Source organism: Macadamia integrifolia, chromosome 3 (assembly GCF_013358625.1).
Source record: "Macadamia integrifolia cultivar HAES 741 chromosome 3, SCU_Mint_v3, whole genome shotgun sequence".
NCBI lineage: Eukaryota > Viridiplantae > Streptophyta > Magnoliopsida > Proteales > Proteaceae > Macadamia > Macadamia integrifolia.
In genome coordinates this window covers 16698926-16726640 of record NC_056559.1, presented here as the reverse complement: position 1 = coordinate 16726640, position 27715 = coordinate 16698926, and the positions used below count along the sequence as shown (strand labels likewise).

Here is a 27715-nt window from a genome sequence, read left to right as displayed (position 1 = left end):
GGGATGACACGTGTATTGATACCAATACAATGGTCCAGATCTGGTACAACTAATAAAACCTTAAATCAGTGAAGAGTTATTTAAATCAAATCTGGATCATTGCATTGATATCAATACACGTGTCACCACTTGAAGGTGGTATTTCACGAAATTGTACCAGATTCGAATTGCAAACGATTTTTTTCCAGTTGAAGGTGATCCAAATCCTGATTTTCCTTCCAACCTCTCTAGGCACACAGCTCAACACGTGGTGTATGCAGCAGAAGATGGTCGGCATGCAACCCAATGCATGTATGTGAAAGGTGGGAGTCTCATTGGAACGGATCCCAATCCCAGAATCCAAGAGAGAGCACGGACGACTAAAGAGTCAGGAGAGAACGAAGCTGTGAAGGTCTCTCAAGTCAAGTCAAGCGAAGTCAAGCATGACTAACGCTCAAAGGAAAACAGGAGCTATGCCGTTACGACGGCTGTTTATAAGTTAGGAGTTATAACTAACCATATGTGTATATATATATATATATATGTAACAATATTTTTCCTTCCTTCCTTCCTTCCTTCTCTATGAAATTCCAATGCTTATATATAAATTGAGGAGCTGTTATAATTGTTAATTGTTCTTCGATGACCAAAATTGGGCCGGCACCGCAAGAATACCAGGTGGAAACTTACGTTGATCCTCCTCCTGTGCTATTCTGTTGATGCTCCCAATTATTGTTCTTCGTCTTCATGGAAGATTGGGAGCATCCACAGAATAACACATAAGGAAGTCACCGTTCTGTATGCAGCAGGAAATCTCTCCAGTTTGGGCAATTCTTTTTCAATTTCAAAAGATGACTAATAGAAACAGGTTAGTCTCTCCGCTTTCCTCTATTTCCAATATTCGTTAATCAGTTATTATTGTTGTTTTAGGAATCGGTATAGATTGGCTGTATTAGCCGATTCATGTCGAAATTGGATTGACACTATCTTTCAATTTGGTCAACTGGTCCTGGCTGCTTATTGTACCTTCATGGAAGGAGTTTTGCATCTCTTTATCGTCGTCTTCGATGGCTGGTTCAGTTTCATGGAACTCTGATATTGATCCAGAGATTTTATTTTATTTTTGGTTCAAAATACTTCACTGAATGATGAGTTCTTCAACATGGATCGGTACTGGTCAATCCGTGCAGATTCATATTGGTTTCCAATAAGTTGATTGATTCCCAAGGAACAGATTGCTTTGATCTCAATGTAGTGTGGCCTGCATCAGTTTAGAGGTCAATAGAAGCACTAGTAAAAACTTCAATATGGGTGGGATTTTCACTTTTCATGACGGGTAGGGCAGTCAATTTGCCCTTCATTGTGTATGGTTGTAGGGACCACAAGCCTAAAAGGCAACGAGTGGCCCCTACGTCAAGACCCATGGGAGGCCATGGGTGAAATAATTGCCCTACCCCCACATAAAAAATAGAAATCCTACCGCTATTGATACTTCCACTTGCGCTTCCATTGCTCCAGATCCTTGTGGTGGTTTTTTTTATTGTTTGGCAAGTAGAAAATCTTTTGTTTCCAATTATGATTTAAACATTAAGATGACAAATAAGTAACCAGTATTTGTAGTAGTAACAAAAAAACAAGCGCTATGGGCTTATCAGTTACAGCCAACCGATATATATGGAATTTGTTATAAGAAGAGATGCTTCTTGGCTTCTTTCTAAAATCGCCATTACATACTCTTCTCTTTTCCTATTTTCTTTCATCTGAAATTACTATGAGTATATATAGATTTGATGATAGAAGAAAACGAGATAAGAGAAAGTGAAAGCTATCACCAAGATTGCAAAGCCTACCATGTACTGCGATCTTGGGGGTTACGTTTGAGAGCGATCAAGTTCTTGTATGAGAACCATTTTCGTATGGGACTGATCCACACAGATAGAATCCATCTAAGGAAAAACCCTGCGGTGGATTCCATACGTGTAGATCAGATTGTACAAGAATGGTTCTTGTACGAGATCTTGATATATCCACTCTTCTATTTTTATGTTTTGAGCCAAGGCATTGAGGGTACCACCTTTCTCTTAATTGTAACATCATGACTTCACATTCATGGTAGAAGAAGTTTTGCACCTTAATTAGTTTGTTCAGTTCCAAGGAGAAAAATTTTGAGGTGATGCCTTTCTTTGATAATGTGTTTTAGTGGAATGATTCAACTTGTGAAGAGGCATTCAACAATGTGAAAACTGCTAGATCAATGACCTCCTAGTGAAATTTGTTTGTCTGATCTAGATATCTACATTGGTGGAATTCACTGTCTAACTCTTTTGTTTTTGGTAAGACATCAAAGTTTGAAGGAGATTACCACAAAACAAATCATAGGTGGAAGAATGGTCGAGTTAAGAAGAGAGTATTTTTCTTAATATAAATGACTTTAATAATAGAAAAAAATGGGAGAGGGATAGGTATGCTGCCAGTATACGCTAAAGTTTTATGTTTTCATCATGATTCCTTTTGTTTAATTTGGTTTTCTAAGAAATCCTCTTCCTTTCATAATTCTAAAGAAAACCTCCCATTTTAAGGTTCAATTTTTTTACATTCATCATGTTTATGTTTTTTTTGTTAACAACTCATCGGTCAAACTTTTTGTCATTGCTCACACCAGCTCCAGCTAGTTGAGGCAATGCAAGTTGGATAGTGGCAATTGGGATTCAACATGGTATCTCTACTAATAACTCAAATATAACCACTATCTAGTGTAGTTGGTGCGTTGTGGTGGACTAAAAGCCCACGCTCATCAGAAGGTCTCGAAAAATTCCTTATTTATATGTTTTATATTCTTGTCTTCTTATAGGTGTGGTTAGGTGTGTTAATTTAGAACCGATATCAGTCAAAATCGAACCTAGTAGATTTAAGATTATTCAGATCAATTTAGGTTTTTGCAAGTGAAAGTTTCATTTGATTCTGTTTTAGTCTTATATGAAACATATGAAGTATAACCGATATTTAGGTTTTCTAAGGTTTATATCTAAATCTTAAAAATACGATACAAACCCTAGAAATATAGTATAAATCAGAAATATGATAGAAACCCTAGAAATACAGTATAAATCTACTACCCCATATCAAGCTTGGTCGACTCTAATCCAAATTAATCAATCTGACTGATTCAATCCCGAAATTTAAAATCCTGATTTATCACCGTTCACCATTGGAGTAACAAAAAAAGGAAGGATCCACTATATTTTTTTTGGCTTTTACGTAAGTCTAACCTGACCGCTGTTATATGTGGTTTACCCAATTTTGAGTAGCTCTTTTGTCTAAGTTCAAGGTAGCGGTTTCATATCGGCCAACGTGTCACTAGTACATGATTTTGATACGATATTAATACCAATACCATATCATGCGTTGATAATCAGGGAGAAGGTTGGTTTGTTTTTTGGGAATAGTTCTAGCACCCATCTATCCCAATCATGGTTCCAAAAAATTCCCGAAACAATGGTTTTGAGATTAAATGGCCGATTCTAGGGTTCTTAGGACCGATTCCTGTTTTAAAACCACAAAAAAAGACTAAATTTTAGGTGATGAATAACATCTCCGAACTGCCTTCCAAACAGTGGGGGGGAGGTGGATTCTCATCTAGAGGACTCTCTCTCTCTCTCTCTCTAGCTTGTCTGAGATTACATTGCAAGTGGTATGAGGACTTTACCGAAAATCTCCCATCTCTAAATGCACCTCACACTCTGCAATCCTCCTTTGGGAAGAGAGGGAGTTGAATACGAAGTATAACATTCAATTCTTATCTTCATAACTGAACCATCTATCTAAAAGATCAGATTTCCATCTCCTAGAATCATGGTCTATAATATCAGCCACCACTTGATTAGGTCTGGAGCAGGTTGTTGTTGGATGTGAAAGTCTGGGAGAGATAGAACCACTTATCCCGCCAAATGCTGATTTTAGTCTAAAAACCGACTTTCCATATTAGGCCTTTCTCCATAATGCGCCTCCCTTCAAGAATACTCCTCCATGCCCAAGAGAAATCATTACCAAGCTTGGCTTCTAGGAACTCCACCTTTGGAAAATTGAGAGATTTCATAAATTTGGCCCAAACTTATGTGGCTCTTCTAATACAGCGATGCCTTATTTTGAAGCGATGGCTCGCTAAGCCAATGCCTTTAAAATCCTTAGATTGACATAATCTATTAATAATTTAATAGCATGAAAGAGTTGGAAACACCAAAATCCGTCAGAAGCCCCAAGTATTTGGCTGGCCCGTCTTAATTGGAGAGAAAACTAAGGATATGGCTCCTCGCCATTGCGCCTAATGCCCCAATGTGTATTGAACGATTGGGAGGATCCAAGAAATTCATACCTGCAGAATGGATAATTAGAGAGAAAACTAAGGATATGACTCCTCTCCAATGCACCCAATGCCCCAATGTGTATCAGACGACTGGGAAGACCCTTGACATGTACCCCCAGGTCCTCCCAACCTTTTGATGCACATTGGGCGGGTTGGGGTGTTGGAGAGGACTCTAAATACTGCTAGGGTCCTCATAGGTCTTGCGGTCAACAAAAAATACTGTTCATATTGCATCGGTCATAGTTGGTATACGCCGTTATCTCTGTCATTCTCACATGAAATGACCTCTTGCTATCCAATGTGTGCATCTTAAGGTTAAAAAAATCAATGAATTGGACTGGGGATCGACTCAATTTTTGCTATTCGGAATCAGAATATTTCACCCAAGATTCCCCTGACTCGATGGGTTTTCAGGTCAAACAACCGATTCTAGGGTTCTAGGACTGATTCTGAGCGATCTGAACTTGAGTTTACAGGGACCGATTCCATCAGCGATCCCTGTTTTTTAAACACTGGCTATCTATTCTTATTTCCCTCTCCTTTGGAATTGGAATTGTGAACGGCGTCGGTTAAATATTCGTCCCGCGGAGTTTCCACTTTCCACTGCAGCTTCTCTCCGTCCGTTCTCTGCAACAAAAAAAATCTATAAGGAGACGCTCCTCTGGATCTGGCACTGAAGAGAGTTGGATTCTATCCTTCACTGGGGAAGGAAGATTCTCTGGGTAGTGTTCAACAGGAAACCGTACAAAAGTCAATGAAAGGTGTAAGCGAGTTAATTCGTACTACAAGACAAGAATGCAGAAGTTGGGGAAGGTTCCCTCAAGGTCAAGGTCAAGGTCAAGCTAATATTTTGAAGCTTTACTCAAGAATCACTAGTGATATATGTCATCGCAATAGTTTATCTGCAATCTGAAGCTTCAATTGAATCAAAATCCTATTTTTTGGGTAAGGTTTTGAGGGTTTTCGAATTGGGATTGAAGATGGCTTTGCAATTTTTTGGAGGAATTGCGCTGGGTCCATTAGCACAGGAGTTACTTAATTTGATCAAGGATACCACTGTTAAGATCATCCATTTCAGAAAATATCTTCAGAAGCTTCAGTCCACACTCGAAACCCTCATTCCTCTGATCGAGATAGCTGAAAAGATGAAAGATCGCCCAAAGACCCATATCCAGGAAATGAGGGTTGTGTTGGAGAAAGGGAAAGAGCTTGTGATCAAGTGTTCGAATGTTCGAACAACGAACTACTTTAAAAGGTGGTGGTATTCGAAGAAAATCCTAATTTGGAACAAGATTTGCTTCAGTTCTTTCAGATGATCGTGCCTGCGGATACCTTGCGCATCGTTCTAATGATCCTGGCTGAAGCGAAAGAGAGAGAATCTTCGGAATCAGGATTTGCATGTGTTGTTCCTGTCCCTGACACGACTTTTGGACTGGATTCGCCTATGGAGAAATTGAAGCATCAGTTGTTGTTTGAAAAGGATGTGAGGATTATTGGGTTGTGTGCTGCTGGTGGTTCTGGGAAGACTACGTTAGCTGCCAAGCTTTGCCGAGATGAAGATGTGAAAGGTATGAAATTCTGAAACTGCTGAAAGCACTTCTACTTGTTGAATCCCCAACCATTTTCTTCTCGTTGGTACGTGACTATGTGCTACTGTAAGTGATTTTGTTTAGCTGATCTTTCTGTTTTTATTCTGTACTGGGAAAAGTGAACCCTTCAGGATTCATGATGCTTTTACATGCAAAGTGCAGTGAGAAACGGGTATTAGGAGCACGGTTTGAGGAATCAGACCTGTATCGGCCGTCTGATCCCAACTCTTGGCCGATACCATATACTGTATCGCTGGATCAGTCGATCAGTACAGATGAAGGTTAATAAGGTAAAACAAAACTGGGTTTTTAAATGATAATGGGGGTATTTCTGTCCGATCTGGGGCCAATTTGGATTGAGATTGGATCATTATCGGCACTGTTTAATCCCGAGACCGATCCCGGTATCTTAAATCATGACTGAGAGAGAGGAAATGGGGGAACTCAGAAAACAGTGACTCAGAGATCGAGAGATTTTTTTCTAGAAATGTTCAAAGGGGAGAGGAATGGAAGAGAGTGAGCGATGAGAACGTTGCTTCATAGTTAAATGAATCAGACGAGACTGGGTGAACACAGGTAGATCAGAAGGTTCAGAACTAGCGATTATGAAGCTTAAACTCTGTTTTTTTTTGGGTGAAAATGTACCTTAAAATTTAGAGCACCCATAACCTTTGGGTCAAAATTCCAAACCCACAGGTCATTCCATATTTAATTGGCCGGTTTTCATAGTTTTGTTGCAAATCATTCAAATAGGCTATGATAACCGGTTTACCAAGGTCACACTGGGTCAGACCTGAATGATCATTTGAATGGTTTAGTCTCCTGTCTGGCTTTTTAAAAGTATATTATCCGAAGCTGAGGAACTTTCTTTATTATGGGTTGTGGGTGGGCTAGGAAGGATGACGAGGGGTGCATTGTTGGGCTTCTAAACAAGGTCCAGTTGTGCTTCTCTGGTTGCCTCACTAAGTGTTGTAACCCGGCAGTCACTGAGAGGGGGTGAATCAGTGAGTCTAATTCCGATCTCCAAAACTTGTTCGATATCTGACACGGAAAACCCTGATACACCTGTCCCTGTTCCTGTTTGCACACAGTCGTATGTACACTCAGTTTCTCATAGGCACTTCCAAGTGTGCACACCCATTCGGCATTCCATGCACTTCAATATATATATAATGCAAATAAGAAGCATACCCACAACACAGAGTTTTTACGAGGTTCGGCAATTTGCCTGCATCCCCGGAGTAGTACCCATAAAGGCTTCGTACCTACTCAATACACTACTTTTGACTATACCTACAGTCGGGAGCACCCACATCCAATTTTCTCAAGCCGAAGCTGAGATGGCACTCACAGTGCCGATACAATGTGTAGCACCTACTACACGGGAGCACCCACTCCCAATGCTTAGCACCCACTAAGCACTCAATAAAGAATACAGTAAATTTGGGCTTATATCAATGCCCTATAGTCAAGCCCTGCCTAGCATATACATCCACAACTAGCTAGCATGCTTACAGTTCATCCACAACTAACCTAGCATGTATACAATTCATCCACAACTAACCCTAGCATACATACATGCATATAATGGAATCAAAGGTTAGGGGATGTCATAACCGGTTGCATGGGACGACTGGGAATTTGCACTGACAAGCTTGGTGTTTACACCTTCTCTCCTCTTTGGCTTCTTGCTCTTCAAAGTAACCACAAGCAAACCCTGATTTGGTTTTTTCTCTTCCTCTTTGGCTTTGAATCATTGTATCATCAATACGCATTAACCACCTCCTCAAACCCTCATTAATGGAGTAAACAAAACTCCCATTAACCAAGAAAACCCATTCAGGGTTCTATCAACAAAGGAGGAAGCTCCTCTCTTCATTCTTCTTCTTCCCTTGGCTTAGAGATAAGATACCATCAATACCACCCAACTACCCTTCTAAACCACTATTAATGGGGTGTAAAATGATTCACATGAAGCCTTCAAGCTTTTCGATGGTCAACAATGGAGGGAGGAGATTCACACACCAAAACCGCAGACTTACAATTTCTAAAACCCTTATTTTTCTTTTCCACTGTGTAGAGCTCGGAGAGATGAAGAATTTGGAATTTGGAATTTGGTTCACCTAAATCAGAGTTGAAATGAGGGAGATATGGCCATTTGAAGTTGGAGCAATGAGATAGCATGAAATGGAATCTTTGTAGGAGTGGCGTAGGCTATACAGGCGGCAAGTGCAACAGAGGTGCAGATCTGGCCATAAATCAAGGATCAAATCATCCTTTAATCCTAGCCATCCGATTAAACCAACGGATAATAGATCTAAACCACACGATTTGAATCTCAAAAGTCAAAGATGACGTTTGCGTGATGTAGGTGCTGACATCGTCAGATTCGTTGTCGACGCTGGATTGGCTACGTCAGGGCAATATACGGTGGCTGTCGGCTCTCTCTCTTGAAGGCTAAAACGGCTTACAGCCTTTGGATCAAGATCTTTAGATCTGCTTTAAAATAGATCTCATGAAATCAAAGTAAATGGCATCTACCTACATCCATTTTTGCACATGCGTAACACTATAGCATACTTGATCAAGTGTAGCACCAATGCATCAAGATGTATGCACATAATCAATGGATGATCTCGCGATGGCATCTGGTCCATCACTTTAGCGCCTAGGCTAGCAACCTTTGGATTGGAATAAGGCCTACATGGCTTCATCTGAGCCATTCATTCTACAACCCTATACTCATTTTTATTACAATCAAGCCCTTGCCTCCATATATTTCAGTGCCAAAAACCCCTTATCAACTCAGACCTTTAAAATCTAGAAATTGCATAAAAGCCCCTGAAATTTCAAAATTGAAATCTGGAAAATCCACCCAACACCGAGAGCAACTGTTGATTTTCCGGTTCGGATTTTCGAACTGGCTTCACGGAAACACATGTAACTTTTTTATACGATTTTCGATCAAGATAAAACGAAGTGCGTTGGAACCAAGACTGGACGCTCTACAACTTTTCAGAAGATTTGATCATCTGACTTAGCCACGTAAAAAGACCAAAATGCCCCTAGACCTTTCTAATGATGCATCTTCCTCATACGGAATCGAAATGCGATGAAATCAGAACCGTTGGAAAGATCAGATTTTTTCGTATCGTTACATGGAGAAAACTTCTTTTAAAAAATTCATCTTCAATACCGAAATTTTCCCCGAATGCCATAAATGCCGTAACATCTTCATACGGTATTGGAATGCGGCGAAATCAAATGCACTGGACCAGATAAATTACAATCTAGCCTTTTTATGAAGAAACGGTCTTCCAAAAATATCTTTTTCACTGCCGAAAATGCCTCCGAGCGTAAGTAGGCCAATTTTGTCAGTTTTGACCCAAAAATCCGCCCCACCTACCATGGACGAATCCAACCACTCCATTAATACAATGTGGTTATGTTATCTCATCAGTGACACTCAACGCTGCCATATCATGACTTTCAGCTACATCATCCAAACTGGCCACATCATCACTACCACGTGGCCGGGTTGCCAACAAGGACAACCATAAAACAACACTAAGGATATAGTTGTCGCAAAAAGTGAGCCTGCCAAAAGTGTTCTAAAGCTTTGAAGGTCTCCCATTCGACCAATACCTTTGAATCAATCGAGACCACAAACCTGTGAATACCTCAGACAAGCCTATTACTTCATTGAGACCTCCACGTTTCACCCAAGCTTCATCCTGGTCATGGATAGAACATGCAGTTTGGGTCCAAAAGAGGGGGGGTTGCTGATTCTCCTCTCTTGAGATTTTTTTTTTTAGCTCCTATTTTACTAGGTTTTAATTTAGGACTCTCTAATCTATCTTTAGTCTACTTTATTTACCTTACTACGATGTTGAGATAATTTTAAATTGTTCTTTTTTTACTTTTTCATAATCCCTTATGATACCTTACCGCTTCAGAGTTACAAGTCATTTTCTCACTTCTCACTTGGTGTAGCTTGTTACATGGGTCATGAGTGGGAACTGAGTTTCAGTCTAGGATGCGCCCTTGAATTGCTATTGTAGACCTCTGGAAAAGCATTAAAAAATAAAAAGGATTCAATGATACAATCCCTTCGTAACCCTAGAATGGAAAGGGTGTGTTGCACAATGGTTGTCACTGAGAAGGGGGGTGAATCAGTGAATCAAAATTCATTTCCCTTTTTAACTACCTATTGAAGCATGCAATTAATTTTTGACGCCGACAACAATCACATAGTCGTGTGACACACCTAGCCTCTCAACCACAAGAACACATGACCTTGTGGCAAAGTTTACCTAGTGTGCACATCCAGCTGTAGGCAATGCACTCCATATCTCCATACAAGCACAACCACAATACAAAATATACATGGTTTGGCAAGTTTCCTACATCCATTGGGCAATGCCCTAGTTGGGCTTCATATATTGCTCAATATTCTACTACTTTAGTCAGCTATAACTGATAAGGAGTTACCACCCCCACTTTACCTTGGATACAACTAGTTGGGCGCTATAACGCCAAGATGCGGTTGCTGCAACTACCAGGGAGCTACAACTCCTGTGTCCCGTACTCACTAAATGCTAGATACAAGATAAAATGGTTTTATAAATTGGCTCTACAATGATGCTCAAGTTAGACTAGGACATCAACAAAATACAACCTAGCTAACACATAATGGTACAAGAACATAAAGGAAACTACCTAAAGGTAGAAACCTTTAAACCAATCTCGGATTTGTTCTTGCTACCCAAAGAAAACCTAAGTCACCAACTCAGCTTCAATCCCAACAAAGTAACCCTTCAATAGAGATCAATCAATACCTTAAAACCCTGACAAAGCCAATCCACAAATTACTTGGCCAAAGTCAATTTTCCACAGAACACAGACAAAAATCGATTTTGCCAAAACCTGGACAAAACCAATTCCTCCAAAAGATTGAACTTTGGGCTTCATTTTCTAATCCACAAATCGTAAATTACAAATGAGACCTAGTTCTTAAGGCTGGTCATGAAGTAGAGTCTAATAGTCACCAAAAAACAGTATAAGGTGTTGCGTCCCTTTCAATGAGAAATCAAAAGAAACTTCAAAACAAGATTCTTGATGGTTCACTCACCCTTGATTGAAGAAAGAACTTGTGTTGATGAGAACCTGTGATATTTGTATTAGTCCTTAAGGAGCTTGCTCTAATACCATGTAAATTAGAGAAGAAGAAGAAGAAAAGGAAAAAGAGAGAGAAGAGAGATGGCTGTAACCTTTGGGAGTCACAACCTTATGTTGAGACTCCCACTTTATTCAATATTTATAATAATGACATATAACATAACCCTACTAAGGGTATAAAAGGAAATAACCACTTTATTCAATATTTATAATAATGACATATAACATAACCCTACTAAGGGTATAAAAGGAAAGAAAAGACATAAAAGGGAAAACGATATAAAGTTACTGTTCACGTGAACAATGCTGTGAAAACCCCTTAACAAATATTTCTAACAGGTTTATATGATGCGAACTAAGGGCGAGACCTTCCATTGCTTTTAGTAATTTCACTGCATGGTTCAGACTCAGTTTGGTGCTACCATCAAGATCCTTCGAAGCGACAATGGTCATGAATACTTCGAAGGGTCCTTTTAGGCTTATCTTTCTGCTCATGGGATGATCCATTAGACTAGTTGTGTAGATACCCCGGCTCAGAATGGGTTGTTGAGCAGAAGAATCACCACCTTTGTGAGGTAGCACGCTATCTTATGTTTGAGATGCATGTTCCTTCCCAATACCAGAGTGAAGCGATTCTCGCAGTTGCCTTTCTGATCAACAAAATGCCTTCTTGGTTTTATTCCTTCTACTACGCTCTCGATCTTCTCTAGGGATCTGTTGCTTTTCTGTTCCTCACAAGGTATTCGATAGTGTCTGCTATGCTCGTGATCATCATTCTCATAGAAAGTTTGATCCTCGTGGACTTTGGTGCATTTTTCTGGGGTATGCTCCTACTCAGAAAGACTATTGGTGTTTTCATCTTCCCACTCGGCATTGGTTTGTGACTATGGATGTTGTCTTTCACAAATCTGCTTCGTACTACACTGCGACACCTCTTCAGGGGGAGTCTTCTTCCATTGTGGAAGATGCCTCTTAAACTTGCTATCCACTTTCGGTATCCTGTTTCAGCAGGAGAGTGACACTCCTTTGCCTCGGCCAGAGATACGTGTTTATAGTCACAAACAGTAGACTCATACACATCCAACATTTACTCTACCATGCCAATTGTCTCCCCTCGAGGTTGATCTTGTCCCCTTAGACTCGAGTAATTCTCTACCTTCTTCTGTTGATCCGTCTCTTGAGTTGCTTATGGTTGTTCGTAATGGCACTAGGTCTTGTACTTTACATCCTATTGCTAAATCTGTTTCTTATGACTCACTTTCTCTTTCCTACTATAGTTTTGTGTCTTCTCTATCCTCTGTGTCCATTCCCCATACCTGGCAGGAAACGAGTGCTGATTCACAATTTTAGGCAACTATGGTCGAAGAGATGTAAGCTTTAAACAAGAATGACACATGAGATCTAGTGTGTCTTCCCTTACAGAAGAAGACAATTGGTTGTAAGTGGGTCTTCATAGTGAAATAAAAGGCTGATGGTACAGTAGATCGGTACAAGGCCAAAACTTGTTGCCAAGGGCTTCACTCAGACTTATGGGATTAATTGACTACTAGGATACATTTGTTCTAGTTGCTAAGATGAACACAATCCGTGCTATCTTAGCTTGAGCCATAAACTTAGACTAGGATCTCCAGCAACTAGATGTGAAGAATGCCTATCTTCATGGGGAACTTGAGGAGGAAGTGTATATGGACATTCCTCCTGGGATCACGTGCTCTAAAACCCAAGGGAGGGTATGCAAGCTGAAGCATGCATTGTTTGGGCTGAAGCAATCCCCTCATGCTTGGTTCGGGTGTTTCCACAAGGCTATAATTGCTACAAACTACTCTCAAAGCAACGCCAACCAAACTTTGTTCATTAAGAGATCCGGTGGGAAGATTGCTATTCTGATAGTCTACGTAGATGCTATTGTTGTTACTGATGATGATCTGGGAGAGATCTCTCACCTCAAGAGATACTTGGATGAGGAATTCGAGATCAAAGATCTAGGCCAGCTTCGTTACTTCATTGGCATTGAAGTTTTCAGGTCTTCTCGTGGGATCTACTTGTCTCAGTGGAAGTATGTGCTTGACCTTTTTTTCTAAGACAAGCATGTTGGGGTGCAAGTTGACCGATATTCCTATTGAAGCTAACAGTCACCTAAGTAGCAAGGAAGATGGTTCTGTGGATAAGGGGAGATGAGATTAGTGGGACGCTTGATCTATCTTTCTTATTCACGCCCTGACATAGCATTTGCTGTCAGCCTGGTTAGTCATTTCATGCATGATCCCTACTCAATACATATGGAAGTTGTGTTGCGTATTCTTTGTTACTTGAAATTTTCCCCAGGATGTGGCATCTTTTTTTCTCCTCATGGTCACCTTAGGGTGGAGGCTTTCACAGATGCTAATAGGGCAGGTTCTCCTGATGATCATAGGTCTATTACTGGTTCTTGCACTTTTGTTGGTGGTAACCCTGTTACTTAGCGAAGCAAGAAGCCATGGTTGCCCGTTCAAGTGCTGAAGCAAAGTTCTGTGCTATAGCTCATACCATTTGTGAGCTCTTATGGCTTCATGTTCTTCTCATAGATTTGGCCATCCCTGCTACCCTTCTTATGAAACTCTTTTGTGACAACAAATTTGCCATTAGCATTGCTCACAACCCTGTCCAACATGATCAAACCAAGCATGTGGAGATCAATCGACACCTCATCAAAGAAAAGTTGGATATGGGTCTTATCATTGTGCCTTTGTTTCCAATAGTGAACAATTGGCAGATGTATTTATTAAAGGTTTTAGTAGTAAGATGCATAGTTGTCATGGCGTCGCCAAGGCGACGATTTGGCGTCTTGGCGGAAAAAGAAGTTCATGGCAGTGCTACGATTTATGTGACTCACAAATGGCGGTCGCCATTAGCTGATAGGTGTCGCCATGGCACCGCCATGGATGCCAGGTCACGCCTGATTCACTAGGCGGTCGATTTTTTGTAAAATGTAGGGTGATTTTGATAGGGCTATGTTGATTTTTGATGATTTGATGTTGCTTAATGTTAGTTTTATATGTTATAGGGTATATATTGTAGGCTTGTAGCATGCTAAATAACTTTAGAAAATGGGGGAAATAAAAAAGTAGCATACTAAATAACTTCAGAAAATAGGGAAAATAAAAAATGACACATGGGCGATTTGACCACCATGGCAACGCCATAACGGGCGATTCATCGCTAAATCGATTAGCCACCCCTCTACCGCCTTGGATCGATTTGATGCTGTGACAACTATTTTAAGATGTTTCGTCCTATTATCTGCAAGTTGGGCATATGTGATATCTATGCACCAGCTTGAGGGGGAGTGTTGTAATAATGTGTTTTAGGGAAAGTGTCAGATTTCAAACGGGTCCTTAGATCCTTGAGGGGTCTAATGGTCCTTGTAATATTCTAGAACTTTCTCTCCATTATTATAAATGAAGAGCTTGTGTCATATTTTGACACAAGTAATTACTGCATCCAACATCTTCAAATTATATACTTTATCTCACAAATTTTCATATGTTTTTGTTACTCATGGCTCAACTGTAGGCTCTTGATTGTATGCTTTCTTTCTTTACATAGAGAATCTGTCTCTTTGCTGTTTGCACCTTTTCTAATTCTCTGGCTGGACAGGTAAATTTGAGAACATATTCTTTCTCAGAGTTTCTAATTCACCTAACTTGGAGAAGATAGTGAAGATATTGTCTCAAAAAATGGAGAATCAAGTACCTACATTTGAAGATGATGAAGATGTAGTCACGAAGTTGGGAAATCTTCTAGAGAGATATTCAAATACATTGTTGGTTCTAGATGATGTTTGGGATAACTCATTTGTTCAAAAGTTTGTCTTCATGGTTAGAGGATATAAGATCCTGGTTACGTCAAGAACTAAACATCCAACATTTGATTATACATATTGTTTGGGAATGCTGCGTGAACCAGATGACATGTCACTCTTTTGCCACTGGGCATTTCCTCTAAATGAGAACGGGAGTTATAAAGAGCCTGACAGGAATATTCTAAACAAGGTACTTTGTTTCTACCTATCTATAAATATCTCATGAATGCATTCCTGCATGAAGATGAGGTTAATTAGTAGACATGCCATAAGGGGATGGTTATATGGTATCAATCTTCTCTGATTCCTCCCATACTGGAAAATGTTTAACTGCAGATAGTGAGTGGTTGCAAGGGACACCCACTGGCTCTTAAGATGATTGGCCGCTCATTGCGTCAGCAGCCCGCCAAAGAGTGGCAAAAGAAAGAGAGGATGCTGGCAAGTTGTTCCATTTTGGAGTCCGATAGTGACTTGCTGAAATGTCTTGGATCCAGCTTAAATTACTTAAACAAGGATGTTCAAGAATGTTTTATTGATTTGGGTGCCTTTCCTAAAGACCAAAGGATCCCTGCTTCGTCTCTCATAGATATTTGGGTTGAGCTCTATGGAAGAGATGAAGTTGTTGCTTACCTCAACCTCCATACACTTTCCACTGGAACTCTTGTGAATATGTTTGAACTCGCAAGGTACTCTCTCTCTCTCTCTCACACACACACACACACACACACACACAAACACCTTTGTTTCTACCCATTAGTTTTTTATTATCCAATCTCCCATGCACTAAACATGTTCCCTACTAGCGTGTTCACAAAAATAACCGTCATTGACATTATAACCTGTCGAATGCTACTAGAAATGGATAGAACTCCCAGGGGACTAGCTGATTGAAACACAGCTCCTGGATTTTGTACCAGCCCAGCCTTTATTTTTGCTAAGATGTGTATTCTATTTTTAACCTCATAAATAGCAAGTATTTGAACCAATTTGTTGGCAATTTTTTTCAACTACATTCTTGTCATTTTGTTCCAATTCTAAAGCAGCATTCTCCTTATAAATCAGGGGAGAAGCAGGGGAGATTGATGGTAACTTGAATAAGCTATTTGTTACCCAGCATGATCTGCTCAGAGACTTGGCTATCTACCAAAGCCGGCAGCAGGGTACAAGATTAATCATGGAAAGAAGAGAGGATAACCTTCCCGATGTATGGAGGAAGCAAAAGCACCAGCATATACGCCTTGTTTCTATCCAGACAGGTTTCCTCACCTACTTTCTTTCATGATAAAGTGCTGGTTGGCTGTGTTATCTATTTTTGATATTATAATTTATAGCTAACGGTTTGCAGGTGAATTGTTTTCCTCAAACTGGTATCATATGCATTTCCCTAAAGCTGAAGTTTTAATTTTGGATTGCTTTGCAACAAAGTACACTTTACCCCCATTCATGAAGACGATGAAGAAGCTGAAGGTTCTAATCATTACAAATCATGGGCAGTACTGTACCGAACTAAGTTATTCAACAAAGGTTGGTTCTTTGTCCCGTTTAAAAAGAGTTAGGTTAGAGAAGGTTTTGGTCCCTTCCCTCAGTCAAATCAAGAAACCTTTGAAGAACTTGCAGAAGATATCATTGTTCATGTGTGAGGTTGTACAAGCCTTCAGTAGCTGCAACTTTCATTTCCCCTTTATGTTTCCAAATCTTGTTGAGATCAACATTGACTATTGCAATGATCTTGTGGAATTGCCTCAAGGTATCTGTGATCTAGCCCACCTAAAGAATCTTAGCATTACTAATTGTCATGAATTATCTGCACTACCAGAGAGAATTGGATGTATCACAGATTTAGAGGTGTTAAGGCTGCATGCATGTACAAACTTGTCCAAGTTACCTGACTCACTAAGAGAACTCCAGAAGCAGCTAAGGTTTCTTGATGTATCTGACTGTATTAACATGAAGCTGCCGGAATGGATTGGTGACCTAAGCAATTTAAGAACACTCATCATGAAAGGATGTTCAGAACCGGAAGAATTGCCTCGTTCAGCCATGAAGCTTGTGCATCTAGAGAAAGTGATCTGTGACGAAGAGACAAAGTATTTGGGAATCTCTTGAATTGCCTGAGCTGAATAACAACATTACAGTGCCCAAAGACATCAACTTAAATTGGCTTGGCGTAGAACTGCGAAAATAGTAAATTAGAAGAGCCAAAACCTACACGTGAGCTGGGGACGTCTGTATAATTTTCTTTGCCATAAACTGTGAAAACAGTAATTGTATCTTATTTACAATAAACCAGTTACGCTTTATATCCTCTTAAGAATTCAACTGGGAGGACTATTAGAAGCAGTTGTGTAATATTTTTTGATTGAAGTTATTGAGTGATACATCTTTCCTTTCTGGAACACCCTTGGAGAGATTCTTGATAGAAATGGCTCCTGCTTTCATATCCATTTTGTAATGTGGGAAAGATTCTAGACCCAAATACTCAGATCATTGCCATTGCACTCCGGTGTATGTATAACAAGAAGGGAAAGATCTAATCAGCAAAGATGAAAGAAGCTCTGAGGAATCAGACCCAGAGCCAGGGATTTAAAAATCACAACCTATTCAGCTGATCCAGATCAGTGTTAGGTGGATCAGGTCTTCTGGCATAGGGCTGTCTACGACAGGCACCAAGCCTGATAGATCAAGCCTGAAACCAGCCCCGAAAGTTTAATAAATGTGATGGGCTCAAGCCTGATCCTATTATAAGCGGCCGTTCCTGATGCAAGGGCTTTATCCATCAGCAGCTCAACCGGCATCAACCCTGATCCTTTAATCTACCTGAAATTCAGATGGGCGTACTTGGTCCAACGGTAAAGGTAGAAATATTGTAGCGTGATGATCAGCACTTCATGTGGAGCCTTGTGCGCACCGGATACGCTTTCGTAATGAACATTGATCATTGATGGATAATTTGGTAATTTTATAATTTTTTTCGGACCGTTAACTATCACATCACACTTGTAAGCATCTAGGATGTCTGTGTGTGTAGATATGGGTCCCATTCACGCGGTCCAGCCGAGTATGTATAGCGGCGGCTCCTTCTTGTGAAGTGCGTGGCGGTTGAGTGATAGACAAGCAGCAGCTATCTCGCCACCAAAGAACCACCAAACAACGAAACGGGAAGCCTAGGTCGGTGGCGACAGCTCTGGGCTTAGGTGTCTCCGCCTCAGCAGTCACCATTGACTGTAACGAGCTTCCGGTCTCCAAAAATCCTAAATCTCTCCGCCCCATTGAAACCAATAACAACGACTACCCGCATTTTTCTTCACAACCGATTTCTGTAGTTCTTCGCAAACTGAAAGCTCCTCCTTCTTCCCCTCAGAAATCCACGGTGGATTTCTGTGGAGAGGAGTTATTAGACCCTAATTACTTCCATTTCTTAGTGTATCAAGTCCTGCTTTTGGAATCTCTTCATGATTTGTTGAATGGCAGGAATTTTGAATTATCCTTCGTGCGGACGAGGGGAAAATTCAGTAACTAATGCAGGGAGGGGGTTAGGGTTTTGTTCTACCATCAGTATCAAACGAAGGGTGACAACGAGGATTTCCATGCCTTTCGAGGTACGGTTGCTGATCTTCCCTAAGACTCTCACATTGGTTTCATGATGTAGCAATAGTTTTTTTTTTGGCATAATTACCCATTAAGACACTCAATGATCTGGTTTCATTTCACGTTAGACGTCATTTTTAGTTTGAGTGTCGTTTACTTCGGCCGCAATTAGGTTTTTATATGTTCATCTTGCTCTGTAATCACTGGAATCTCCAAACAATATCTTACAGAAAAGAGGCAGAACTTGCAGATTTTTGGTTGTCAAAGAATGCACAATGACAAATATTCCCCTTAGAACCTCTAAAATCTCTGAAAATTTTAATTTGATTGGGACTTCAATTTACTATCTGTTTCTTAAGTTAGTTTTCCTGGAATTATCTATATGTATTTATTTATTTATTTATTTATTTATTTATTTATTTTTAATTATTTGTCATTATATATATATATATATATATATATGACAATGAAGCATTGCTAGGCATATTGTTTGGTTAAAAGAATCCAACCATATGATGGGTAGTAATTTCTTCTCCATAATCAGCAATTGCATGATTGACAAAGATACTGTCACTTGTTCCTGAAAACAAGGTCCAGAGGATATTGAAAGTTGTTTTCTAAATTTATTAGTGTATTTTGGTAAATATCTTCCGTTTTTCTATTCCCATACGATTTTCATTTTCTTCAAGACAATTCTGTTTAAACAAATGGAGCCAGATCTGCTAAAATGGAAATTGAGTTAATGATATCGTATTTGGATCCAAAATTTAAAATTAGTCTGCATGTTTGGTATTTTAAGTAAGGCAGTTAAGAGCTTTCAGGGTTTTAAAAATCGGAATCAGATTGGCCAAATTGGCTGAGGCCAGTCCTGATTCAGATCGTTCCAGAGCAGGTGATCGTGATTCATGGACTTTTTCAAGGGTTCAGGCAAAATCTGATCAATTCCAGCCGATCCAGAATGGAATCGGTTCAGAATTGGCTGGACCTGATTCAGCTGCTGATTCCCTGTTTTAAAACTCTGCAAAATTCTTTTTATTTATTTATTTTTTGTTTAATTCTTTGAGACATAAATTTGTAATTAGGGAATGAATGTGATTACTTACGTTATGGTTTTAAAACTTTTAAAAGGTAAATGAGGGGATTTTGTAGATGGGACATCATTTTACTTATTGATTTGAAGTTGAGTTATTGCTCTATTTCTATGCTTATGGATGCTTCCCTTGAGTTTCTAGCTGTATCCTTTCTTGTAATAATCTTTGGGTGAGTTGTATGCTTGAAGCTCATTTATTTATCCCCTTTTTTAGTTTCACTTTCTTTTTTCTCTTCTTTTTCCTATTTGTCGCTAAGTGTGCGGCAACCTTCAAATATCCATTGCCAGCCTTCTTCCTTCTGAAATGCTCATTGAAACCGCTTTCAAACCACACCCATAACCTGCCCTATCGAACCCTAGACAGTCTCATCTAAACTGTCGAGCATCCTAATAGATTGGCTGTTTTTCTCTAGACATTCAGTTTTATTTTGTTAGATAGTAACCATTAAAACATTTTCCCCAACATTAAGCACCATAAGCCCTACAATCTGTCTACTAAACGCTATTCTATTCTTTCTATTTACAATTGTCTACTAAACCTAACCCTAGTTTTACAGTTCGCATTGCTAAAACCCTTAATTAGACCTACAAGGCAGCTGTTCTATCTCCTAAGTTCCTTCAGTGATTGCAATCCTTGGTTTGTTTGGTGCTTGATTTCATTCCTTCTGAGCTTGCCATGTTGTGGGATCCCTAGCCCTACATCAACTTTGGTGGTAATATATGATAGAAGAAGAAAGAGATTTGGGTATTAAAATGTGAATAAGAGGTTAAAGTTCTGCAAGTCGGAATAAGAAACTTGTGTTTCAAATGAATATGAGAGAGTTCCAACCCTCTCCCGAAATTTGTTTTAAGTGAGATGCCTTCCTGTAGGAGTAACTATATCTCCCGCTTTCTATGTTTGTGTTACAACTTACAACAAAGAATTGAAATTGGTTGCCTGTCAAAGAATATCTGGTCTATTTAATTTGTGATGTTGAGCATGGTGCCATAGTTCGAAATCACGCCGAAATTTCATAATTTCGGTTTTTTTTTTTTGTCAAAACGAAATAAGGCAAGAAATGGTATGTGTACCAAATTCTGGTTGAAATTTCGTCCGAAATTTCGGTATCGTTTCGGTATCTCGCCGAAACGATACATTCTAAGGCTTATAAGTGCACAATTTCGTTGAGACAGAGTCGAAATTTTGGTATTGTTTCGGTATATGGCCGAAATTTCGACTCTGTCTCACCTGTCTCAGTGGTTTCGATTCCATTTGCATATTTTGAAGGAAAAACGCTCTAACAAGCCTCTAATTAGCCACATCATCTCACATTTTGACTTTCATTGGACTCCTACAAGAAGATCTACAGATTCAAAGCTTAGGAAATGTAAAGTTATTTCTCCAAAACTCTTTTTTTTTTCTTTTTTTTTTTGAAATAGTACAGAAATACATGGTAAAATTTTCAGAACAGTTCGATGGTTGCTGCCAAACAAAGGTGCAACTCTAAAACAATGTCATGTTCTAATATTTTTGCATTTTTATGTTCTAAGCATGTTTATTAACCTTAAAATAAGCTACCCACCAAGTTTCAGGTCAAAATATGGCCGTTTGACCACTGAAACAGTCAGCCGAAAAAAAAATACACCATCTCGGTGAAATTTTGCCGAAATTTTGGTATTTCGGTGTTTCTGAACCCACCAAAACACCGAAACGAAATGAAATCTCGAACCTTGCATGGTGCTGTTATACAGTTGTTCTAAGATATCTTGGAAAAATAATTGCCTTTTTTATATATATCTCACAAAAGGACCTTTCTGGTTTCATTTTACAAATAATTTTTGTCTGTGTTCCATGATCATCTTTTGGTTGCAGGATGACATATTCAACTCCTGTCAATTGGCTCTAACTCATTCAAGCAAGGTGTCTAAGGTCACCAGGCCAAGTATTCAGATGGCTTTGGTAGAAGAGAGACTTTCATGTGGTCAAAAAGTGACAAAGACTTCTGAAATCTTGGTAATTCAACTTTCCAGAGTTTCTTGTAAACATTCTTTGGTTAAGTTCTGCAAAAGGTGAAGAATGAGTGGTGTGGTTCAGATTCTAGAATAAAATTTAGAAGAGTACTAGGCTGGAGCCACAATAGACCAGCCTGAGGGATGCATTTATGTGTAAATAATTTCTAAATTCCTAAAACCAAGAAGAAGAATTGACGGGTAACTAGAAAGGTGAGCTGTAATTGATGCAGTAGCGCTTTTTGGATTGGCATGAACCCGGTACGAAGCCCAGACTGAGTACCGGGTTCAGATCTGGTTTCAGTCCAATAGGATATCTAGGGGTTATTTATTTATTTGGGCCATCTTGTAATTTTTATTTTATTTATATTAATTTAGAAAGTAGAATACATAGAGGATTGGTTTTCTTGTTTTAGTGTTAGTTTCCTAGTTGAGTTCTATCTTTGTTTTAGAGTGTAGTTTGGAGTTTTTTCTTATTCATATGCGTGTAATTCCTACCAATTGAATGGATCGAATGAATTGAAGAGCTAGTTTGAGTTTTCTGTGGTGTGGCGTGGGCCTACTGGCCATTTGTATTCCTTGTCTTTCATCCTCCTTCGTTCTTCCCCCCCTGGTGAGCCTTCTAATTCTCCTCTTTCTCCTTCCTGCTTTTCTTCCTTCTGTTTTATTACATTCCTTTCTGTTTTCTATTTTTATTTCACTACTCCTTTTTTTCCTCTTCAGTCCTTTCTCCTTCTGTTTTGTTCCATTAGCGGCCTCAAGGTGTCTTCTAACTAGCTGCTTTAAGCGCCTTGCGATACTACAACCTTCCACAATTGGGTAACGTTCTCTCTCTCTCTCTCTCTCTCTCTCTCCCTCTAATACTTTGGGTGTGAGTGTTGGACAGTTATATGGCAACACAAGAGGGGAGAATTGGGTATTGATGATCTTGATCTCTTTTTTGATGCACACTCAAGGACTAAGAGGGATTATGGAAACAACCAAACATACACAAGGGAACACATTAGATTTTAGAGTGGTTCGGTCCCTTGACCTGCATCCTTTACCGAGTGCTACTCTCTAATATAGCACTAAATTTGAAAGAATCAAAATAGTAGCTAGTTGACAAGGATCTATACTCAAAGGATGGTCCAAACGTAAATAATGAAGACTGAGAGTGAAATAAGACAACTATGGAGGATAAACAAACAAAAACCGTGAGGGGAAAAACAGTAATTTTCAGTCCAAAATTAGGGTTCAGAAATTAGGCAATAAAACGTATACAATCTTTGATTTCAAGAGTTAACTTGAATCAACAAACAGGAAGCAAAACAGTAACTATTTGAAAACAAAACAATAACTTTTTTCAGATATTGAGAAGGGAAGGGCATAATTGATATTTTGCAAATATCTCAAGATCAAGCCATTAGAAAGGGCCCAAATTTGAATCGATCTCCAAATTAGGGTTCTTGAATGCCTGGTCAAAATTTGAGTTCGTTTGGATGACTGAATTTCTTAATCTGAAAAAACATGCGACATCCAATCTTTTAAAAGACATGAAGAAATTCAAGGAAAACTTGAAAAACAATACATACTCGTTGTTGGATGAAGAAGATGATGAAAGAATAAATAAGAAAAGAAGAAGGATTGATATGGGATACATGTGGGTGGGATGGTGGGATGGCTATCTTAGCTTGGGCCTCTCACCCGCGGCTATCTTAGCTATTGAAGAATTCTTTCTCAGAATTTTGGGAGCACAAAGCTGCAGTTTTATTAATAAATTCGTGTACAAACTCAAACACTCAAATTTCTGATAACAGAGTTAACTTTTTGTAGCCCTTTACAAACTTATATAAAAGACTCAAAACAAACTCAAACACTAAAAAGAAAAAGGCCTAACTCAATCCTTAACTAATTAGGAAACCTAATCTGACTAGGAAACTGAAATAACAAAGAAAATATACTTCAAATAGGACTCTAACTAAACTAATGAATTAAATCTCGTTTCCCTACTTTTCACCTATATTTTAGGCCTATTAAAGTGGCCCATTACAAAGAAACCCCATGGGATCAAAGGCCCAACACTTACATAAGCCAACCTAAGGCTTATTTCCAATAAAATAAGCCCATTAAGTGACTTAGCTGCGTCACTCTCATACTTAGATTTTCACTATTATTATCACTATTGGCTTCCCAAGGTGCCAATAAAACCTTTACACGTTTCCTGGGTTCACAACCAACTTGGTAGTTTCTAGGGTCCACTGCCTCACTACCTATAACCCCATCCTTTCTTAGAGGAATCCCTCACACACACTTCACAAGTGATGGTTTTTCCACTCAACTTACAATAGGGCACAAAAATATAAGCCTTACTCTATACGAGGGTAGTTTTATAATGATGGGCAGCCATCCACATAAACCTGACCAAGCAGAAATTTGGAAGTACTTACTTGATTCCCCACAAAATGAACTTCAAACACTCAGATTAGATGTATGATCATGGCCTTCAAATGCTAGGGTTTTTTCTCTCACTATTTCTATTGTTTCAACTTTCAACCTTAATTAAGCTTCTTTTACAAATCCCCCAAAATCTTATTCATTAAGGCATAGAAATCCTATTTATAGATCTCCTTCTAATGGCTTTATTTATGATCATTAGACTCGTCCATTGTTGACCTTGACCAGTTGCGGTTGACTGGCTATAGAGCCGTTGCATTATACTTTTAGGAGATTCAATCTCGTGGTCGATATGGGCTTTGCCGTGATTGACCTTGGTCATCTTGCTATCAACCTCAACCATTGTGGTTTGAGAAGCTTTGTTATTTCCATCCTTCTTCCGCCCCACGTGATCAACCTCGCCTATCCTATGGTTAACCTTAGGTTTTTCCGCTAGTCCTGTAAGCTCGACTCAACTTCAGGTGGGGGACTCAACCAACTTTCCTAGTGATGTTTAAGGGTATTCTAGGCCTCATTGACTTGTTCAAACATATGGTTAACCATATGGTCAACCATGCTAATATCCGTGGTCAAGTCTTGATCAAGTTCCACATAGGAAGAGTCACGGCACGACTTAGTTCATTGGTTTAGTCTTAAGTCCGGTTTTAACCATTGGTCTAGTCTAGGCCAAAGTAGTGGAAGAATCATTGCAACTTAAGATTATCACGAATAAACCAATAAAAACAAATCCTAAGTAGTAGAAACATAGGAATCTTTTTTACCAAAACTTGATGCCGTTGATACTTGGTGAAGAGATAGACACTTGGCTTCCACATCATTTGAGATTTTCTATGATCTCCATAGAATATCGTTCTCCACTTGGCAGCTCTTGGAGATTTTCGTTGTTGCTCGTAGCTCAATGATCAATGCCTCTTTGGCTTCTTGAGGTCTTGATACTTCAGAGGAGTTGCCCAGAGTGATGCTTACTTTTCAATATAATCCTTTGAATGACATCCGGCAAAGCATTCACAATTGAGACCAAGCTTTTTTTATCACTTGACAAGCATGTTAACATCATGAAACAATATTTCAATATGCAATATTCCAACAGTGAGTTCCTTTGACTTAAGAGACTTCAATCCTAGAGCCACCATTGCTATAAGCTTCTTTATTGAGCATAGTTGCCTAGGTGTCCAGGCTCCTGGCTCCTTGGTTGTGCTTTTGGTGTCCCTTGCTTTCAGAAAGCTATTTGTAGAATAATTTATCAGGTTTGGAACCAAGGTGGGTTGAGATCGAGGAGTTGGTTGATGACAAACCTAATCCTGCAGTTTCCTTGAATTTGGGCTCAAGGGAAGAGAGATCGATTGTCTTTTCTGAGTTTGAGTTATGCTGGTCTTTTTCTTCCATCATGAGGAAGAAGATAGGATCCTTCATAATTTACAACTATGCTAATTTACTACAATTAATTAAATACCTTTCTTTAATGACTTGTATCTGCTTTATCATCTCCTCATAAATTTCGAGAATTACCCTGTCTTTAGAAGTAATTCATGATTGGTCCCAAGTTCTGTTTTCTTACTTTTAAGGGCCTGATTTTCCTTGACAGTTACAGAATTGCCATTACCTTTTATTGTTGAACTGTTTAGCACTTGGGTGGGCCCATAGAGATCCCAAAGCAAGGGTTTGTAACCTGAGATTGCATTAGTAACTTTTCAAATATTATCTAAACTGGACAGGGGATTTAACAACATTATCTCCCAGGTCTAATGACTAAAGCCAAACCAGAATATATTTTGCTGAAGCTTTGGGTGGACTGATGAATCAGTTGTAGAAAGAATTCAGAAACATAGCAGGTTGTATGGTAGGTCAAGTGTTGGATAAATTAGAAAATAGGACCAGACTCTTAAGAAAGAATGACGACAGAAGCATATACCAAATCCAAGAGAGAACTATTAAGTAATGAAGAAGATATGTCAAGAAGTAGATGGATGAAAATTGACTAATAGAGAGAGGGAGCATCCCCCCAAATCTAGAATCAGGGAGAAAAGAACAAAGAAAAAGGAGAATATGGGAGCAAAAGTATGGAGAGGACACACTTGGAGGAAAATAATATTCAGAAGTAGAAGAAAGAAGAAGGAGGCTTTGTCTGGTGTCACTCAAGCTCTGCTGAAACTTAAAATTTAACTCTTATTCAATAAGTCTCTTAGTTGAGGGGGTTATGTGTATATATATATATATAGATTTGTGATAGAAGTAATACAACTCTTAATAGGATTCACATTCTCAAACTAACTTGAACACTGACTGAAAGTAAAACTATTACTCAGCAACCATCGGTAGCTAAAACTTCCCTAAATAAATTTCAGTTTACAAAAATAACCGCAACTAATTTTTTATTGACCCTTTACCCCCTGTTGGACTCAATGGGTATGAATCGTCAATCTGGGATTCCAAACTGGGTATATTTTTTTTCCCTCCAAGCTTATGCTATTGCATCAATGTAACTTTTTCTTTGTAAAGAATTTATTTTAATCTTTCTGTGAAGTTTAGTATTCAGATATGTTTGTTTATTGGTTTTCTCTTTCTTGATAGATCTGATGTATTTTATGTTCTTTTCAGGCCTATGATCTTGTTCAAGGAGCACTAGTAAGTCCATATATTTCTCAATCTCTCTATGTCAACAGAATCTTCATTCCCTCGTGTAGTTGTAACTCTTCTTTTGTTGGTTAGAAAGTGAGGAGTGTGCATTCCTTGACGTAACTTCTTTCTTCTAGTCTTGGGTGTCACTTCGGTTTTTTTCCTGCTCAGTGTCACTTACATGTACTTGCCATGGACATGCCTAATGCAGGTTTGAGAGGCTTTTGTTTATTGAAATTACATGTGAAAATTCTTAAGGCTCTCATGCCCCCTTTCTTTTTTTGACTTTCACTTGATTAACATGAAACAAACAAATCAATTATATCCAAGAGACTAGATGGAAAGGGATGAAAGCTAAGATGTTGGACAAATTTAAACTTTGGTATGTGGGAGACCAAAGTGGTAGAGGTGGAGTTGGCATAGTGGTGGATAAAGATCTGAAGAACGATGTGGTGGATGTTAAACGAGTGGGAGATAGGATCATTTCCTTAAAGCTGGTGTTAGATAAAGAGGTGGTCAACATTATTATCGTTTATGCTCCCCAAGCAGGATTGGATAAGAGCTGCAAGCTACAATCTTGGGAACACATGGATGATTGATGCATAGTTTTGGACCAGATGAAAAGATTATTATGGTAGCGGATCTGAACGGACACATTGGTAAAGATAGGAGAGTTTATGTAGAGGTGCACAGAGAGTATGGAGTTGGGCAGAGGAATGAGGAGGGAACCTCAATTTTGGACTTCGCAACCGCCTATGATTTATCCATTGCTAACACTTTTTTCGCTAAAAGGGAAGACCACTTAATTACCTACAAAAGTGGACAGCATTTCAGTTAAATAGACTTCTTCCTCACTAGAATGTCTGACAGATGGATATGGAAGGACTGTAAGGTCATTCCTGGGGAGAGTTTAACCTCTCAACATAGATTGTTGAACTTGTGCTTTTGTTTATCGAAGAAGAAACCAAGGAAACATGTTTGCCCTAAAGTTAGGTGGTGGAGATTGGAAGGTGAGTCAGTGAAGCCTTTTACAGATAATGTGGTGA

The 27715-nt window shown here is 39.1% G+C and overlaps 1 protein-coding gene and 1 pseudogene across 5 annotated transcripts in view; both read left to right on the top strand.

The window, feature by feature from the left end:
* Positions 1 to 4891: 4891 nt before the first annotated feature.
* Positions 4892 to 17348, top strand: LOC122074789 (annotated as a pseudogene).
* A 672-nt stretch (positions 17349 to 18020) lies between these two features.
* LOC122074786 (protein ABHD11) overlaps positions 18021 to 27715 on the top strand; it is a 50259-nt gene continuing 40564 nt past the window's right edge. For 4 of the 5 annotated variants that reach the window (XM_042639750.1, XM_042639751.1, XM_042639753.1 and 1 more), the window contains exons 1-3: positions 18021 to 18549; positions 21481 to 21621; positions 26652 to 26678. In XM_042639750.1, coding sequence (XP_042495684.1) covers positions 18415 to 18549; positions 21481 to 21621; positions 26652 to 26678 — 303 coding nt within the window. In that variant the 5' untranslated portion in view covers positions 18021 to 18414. The remainder of the gene's footprint in view (positions 18550 to 21480; positions 21622 to 26651; positions 26679 to 27715) is intronic. The other variant, XM_042639752.1, reaches the window with a different exon arrangement.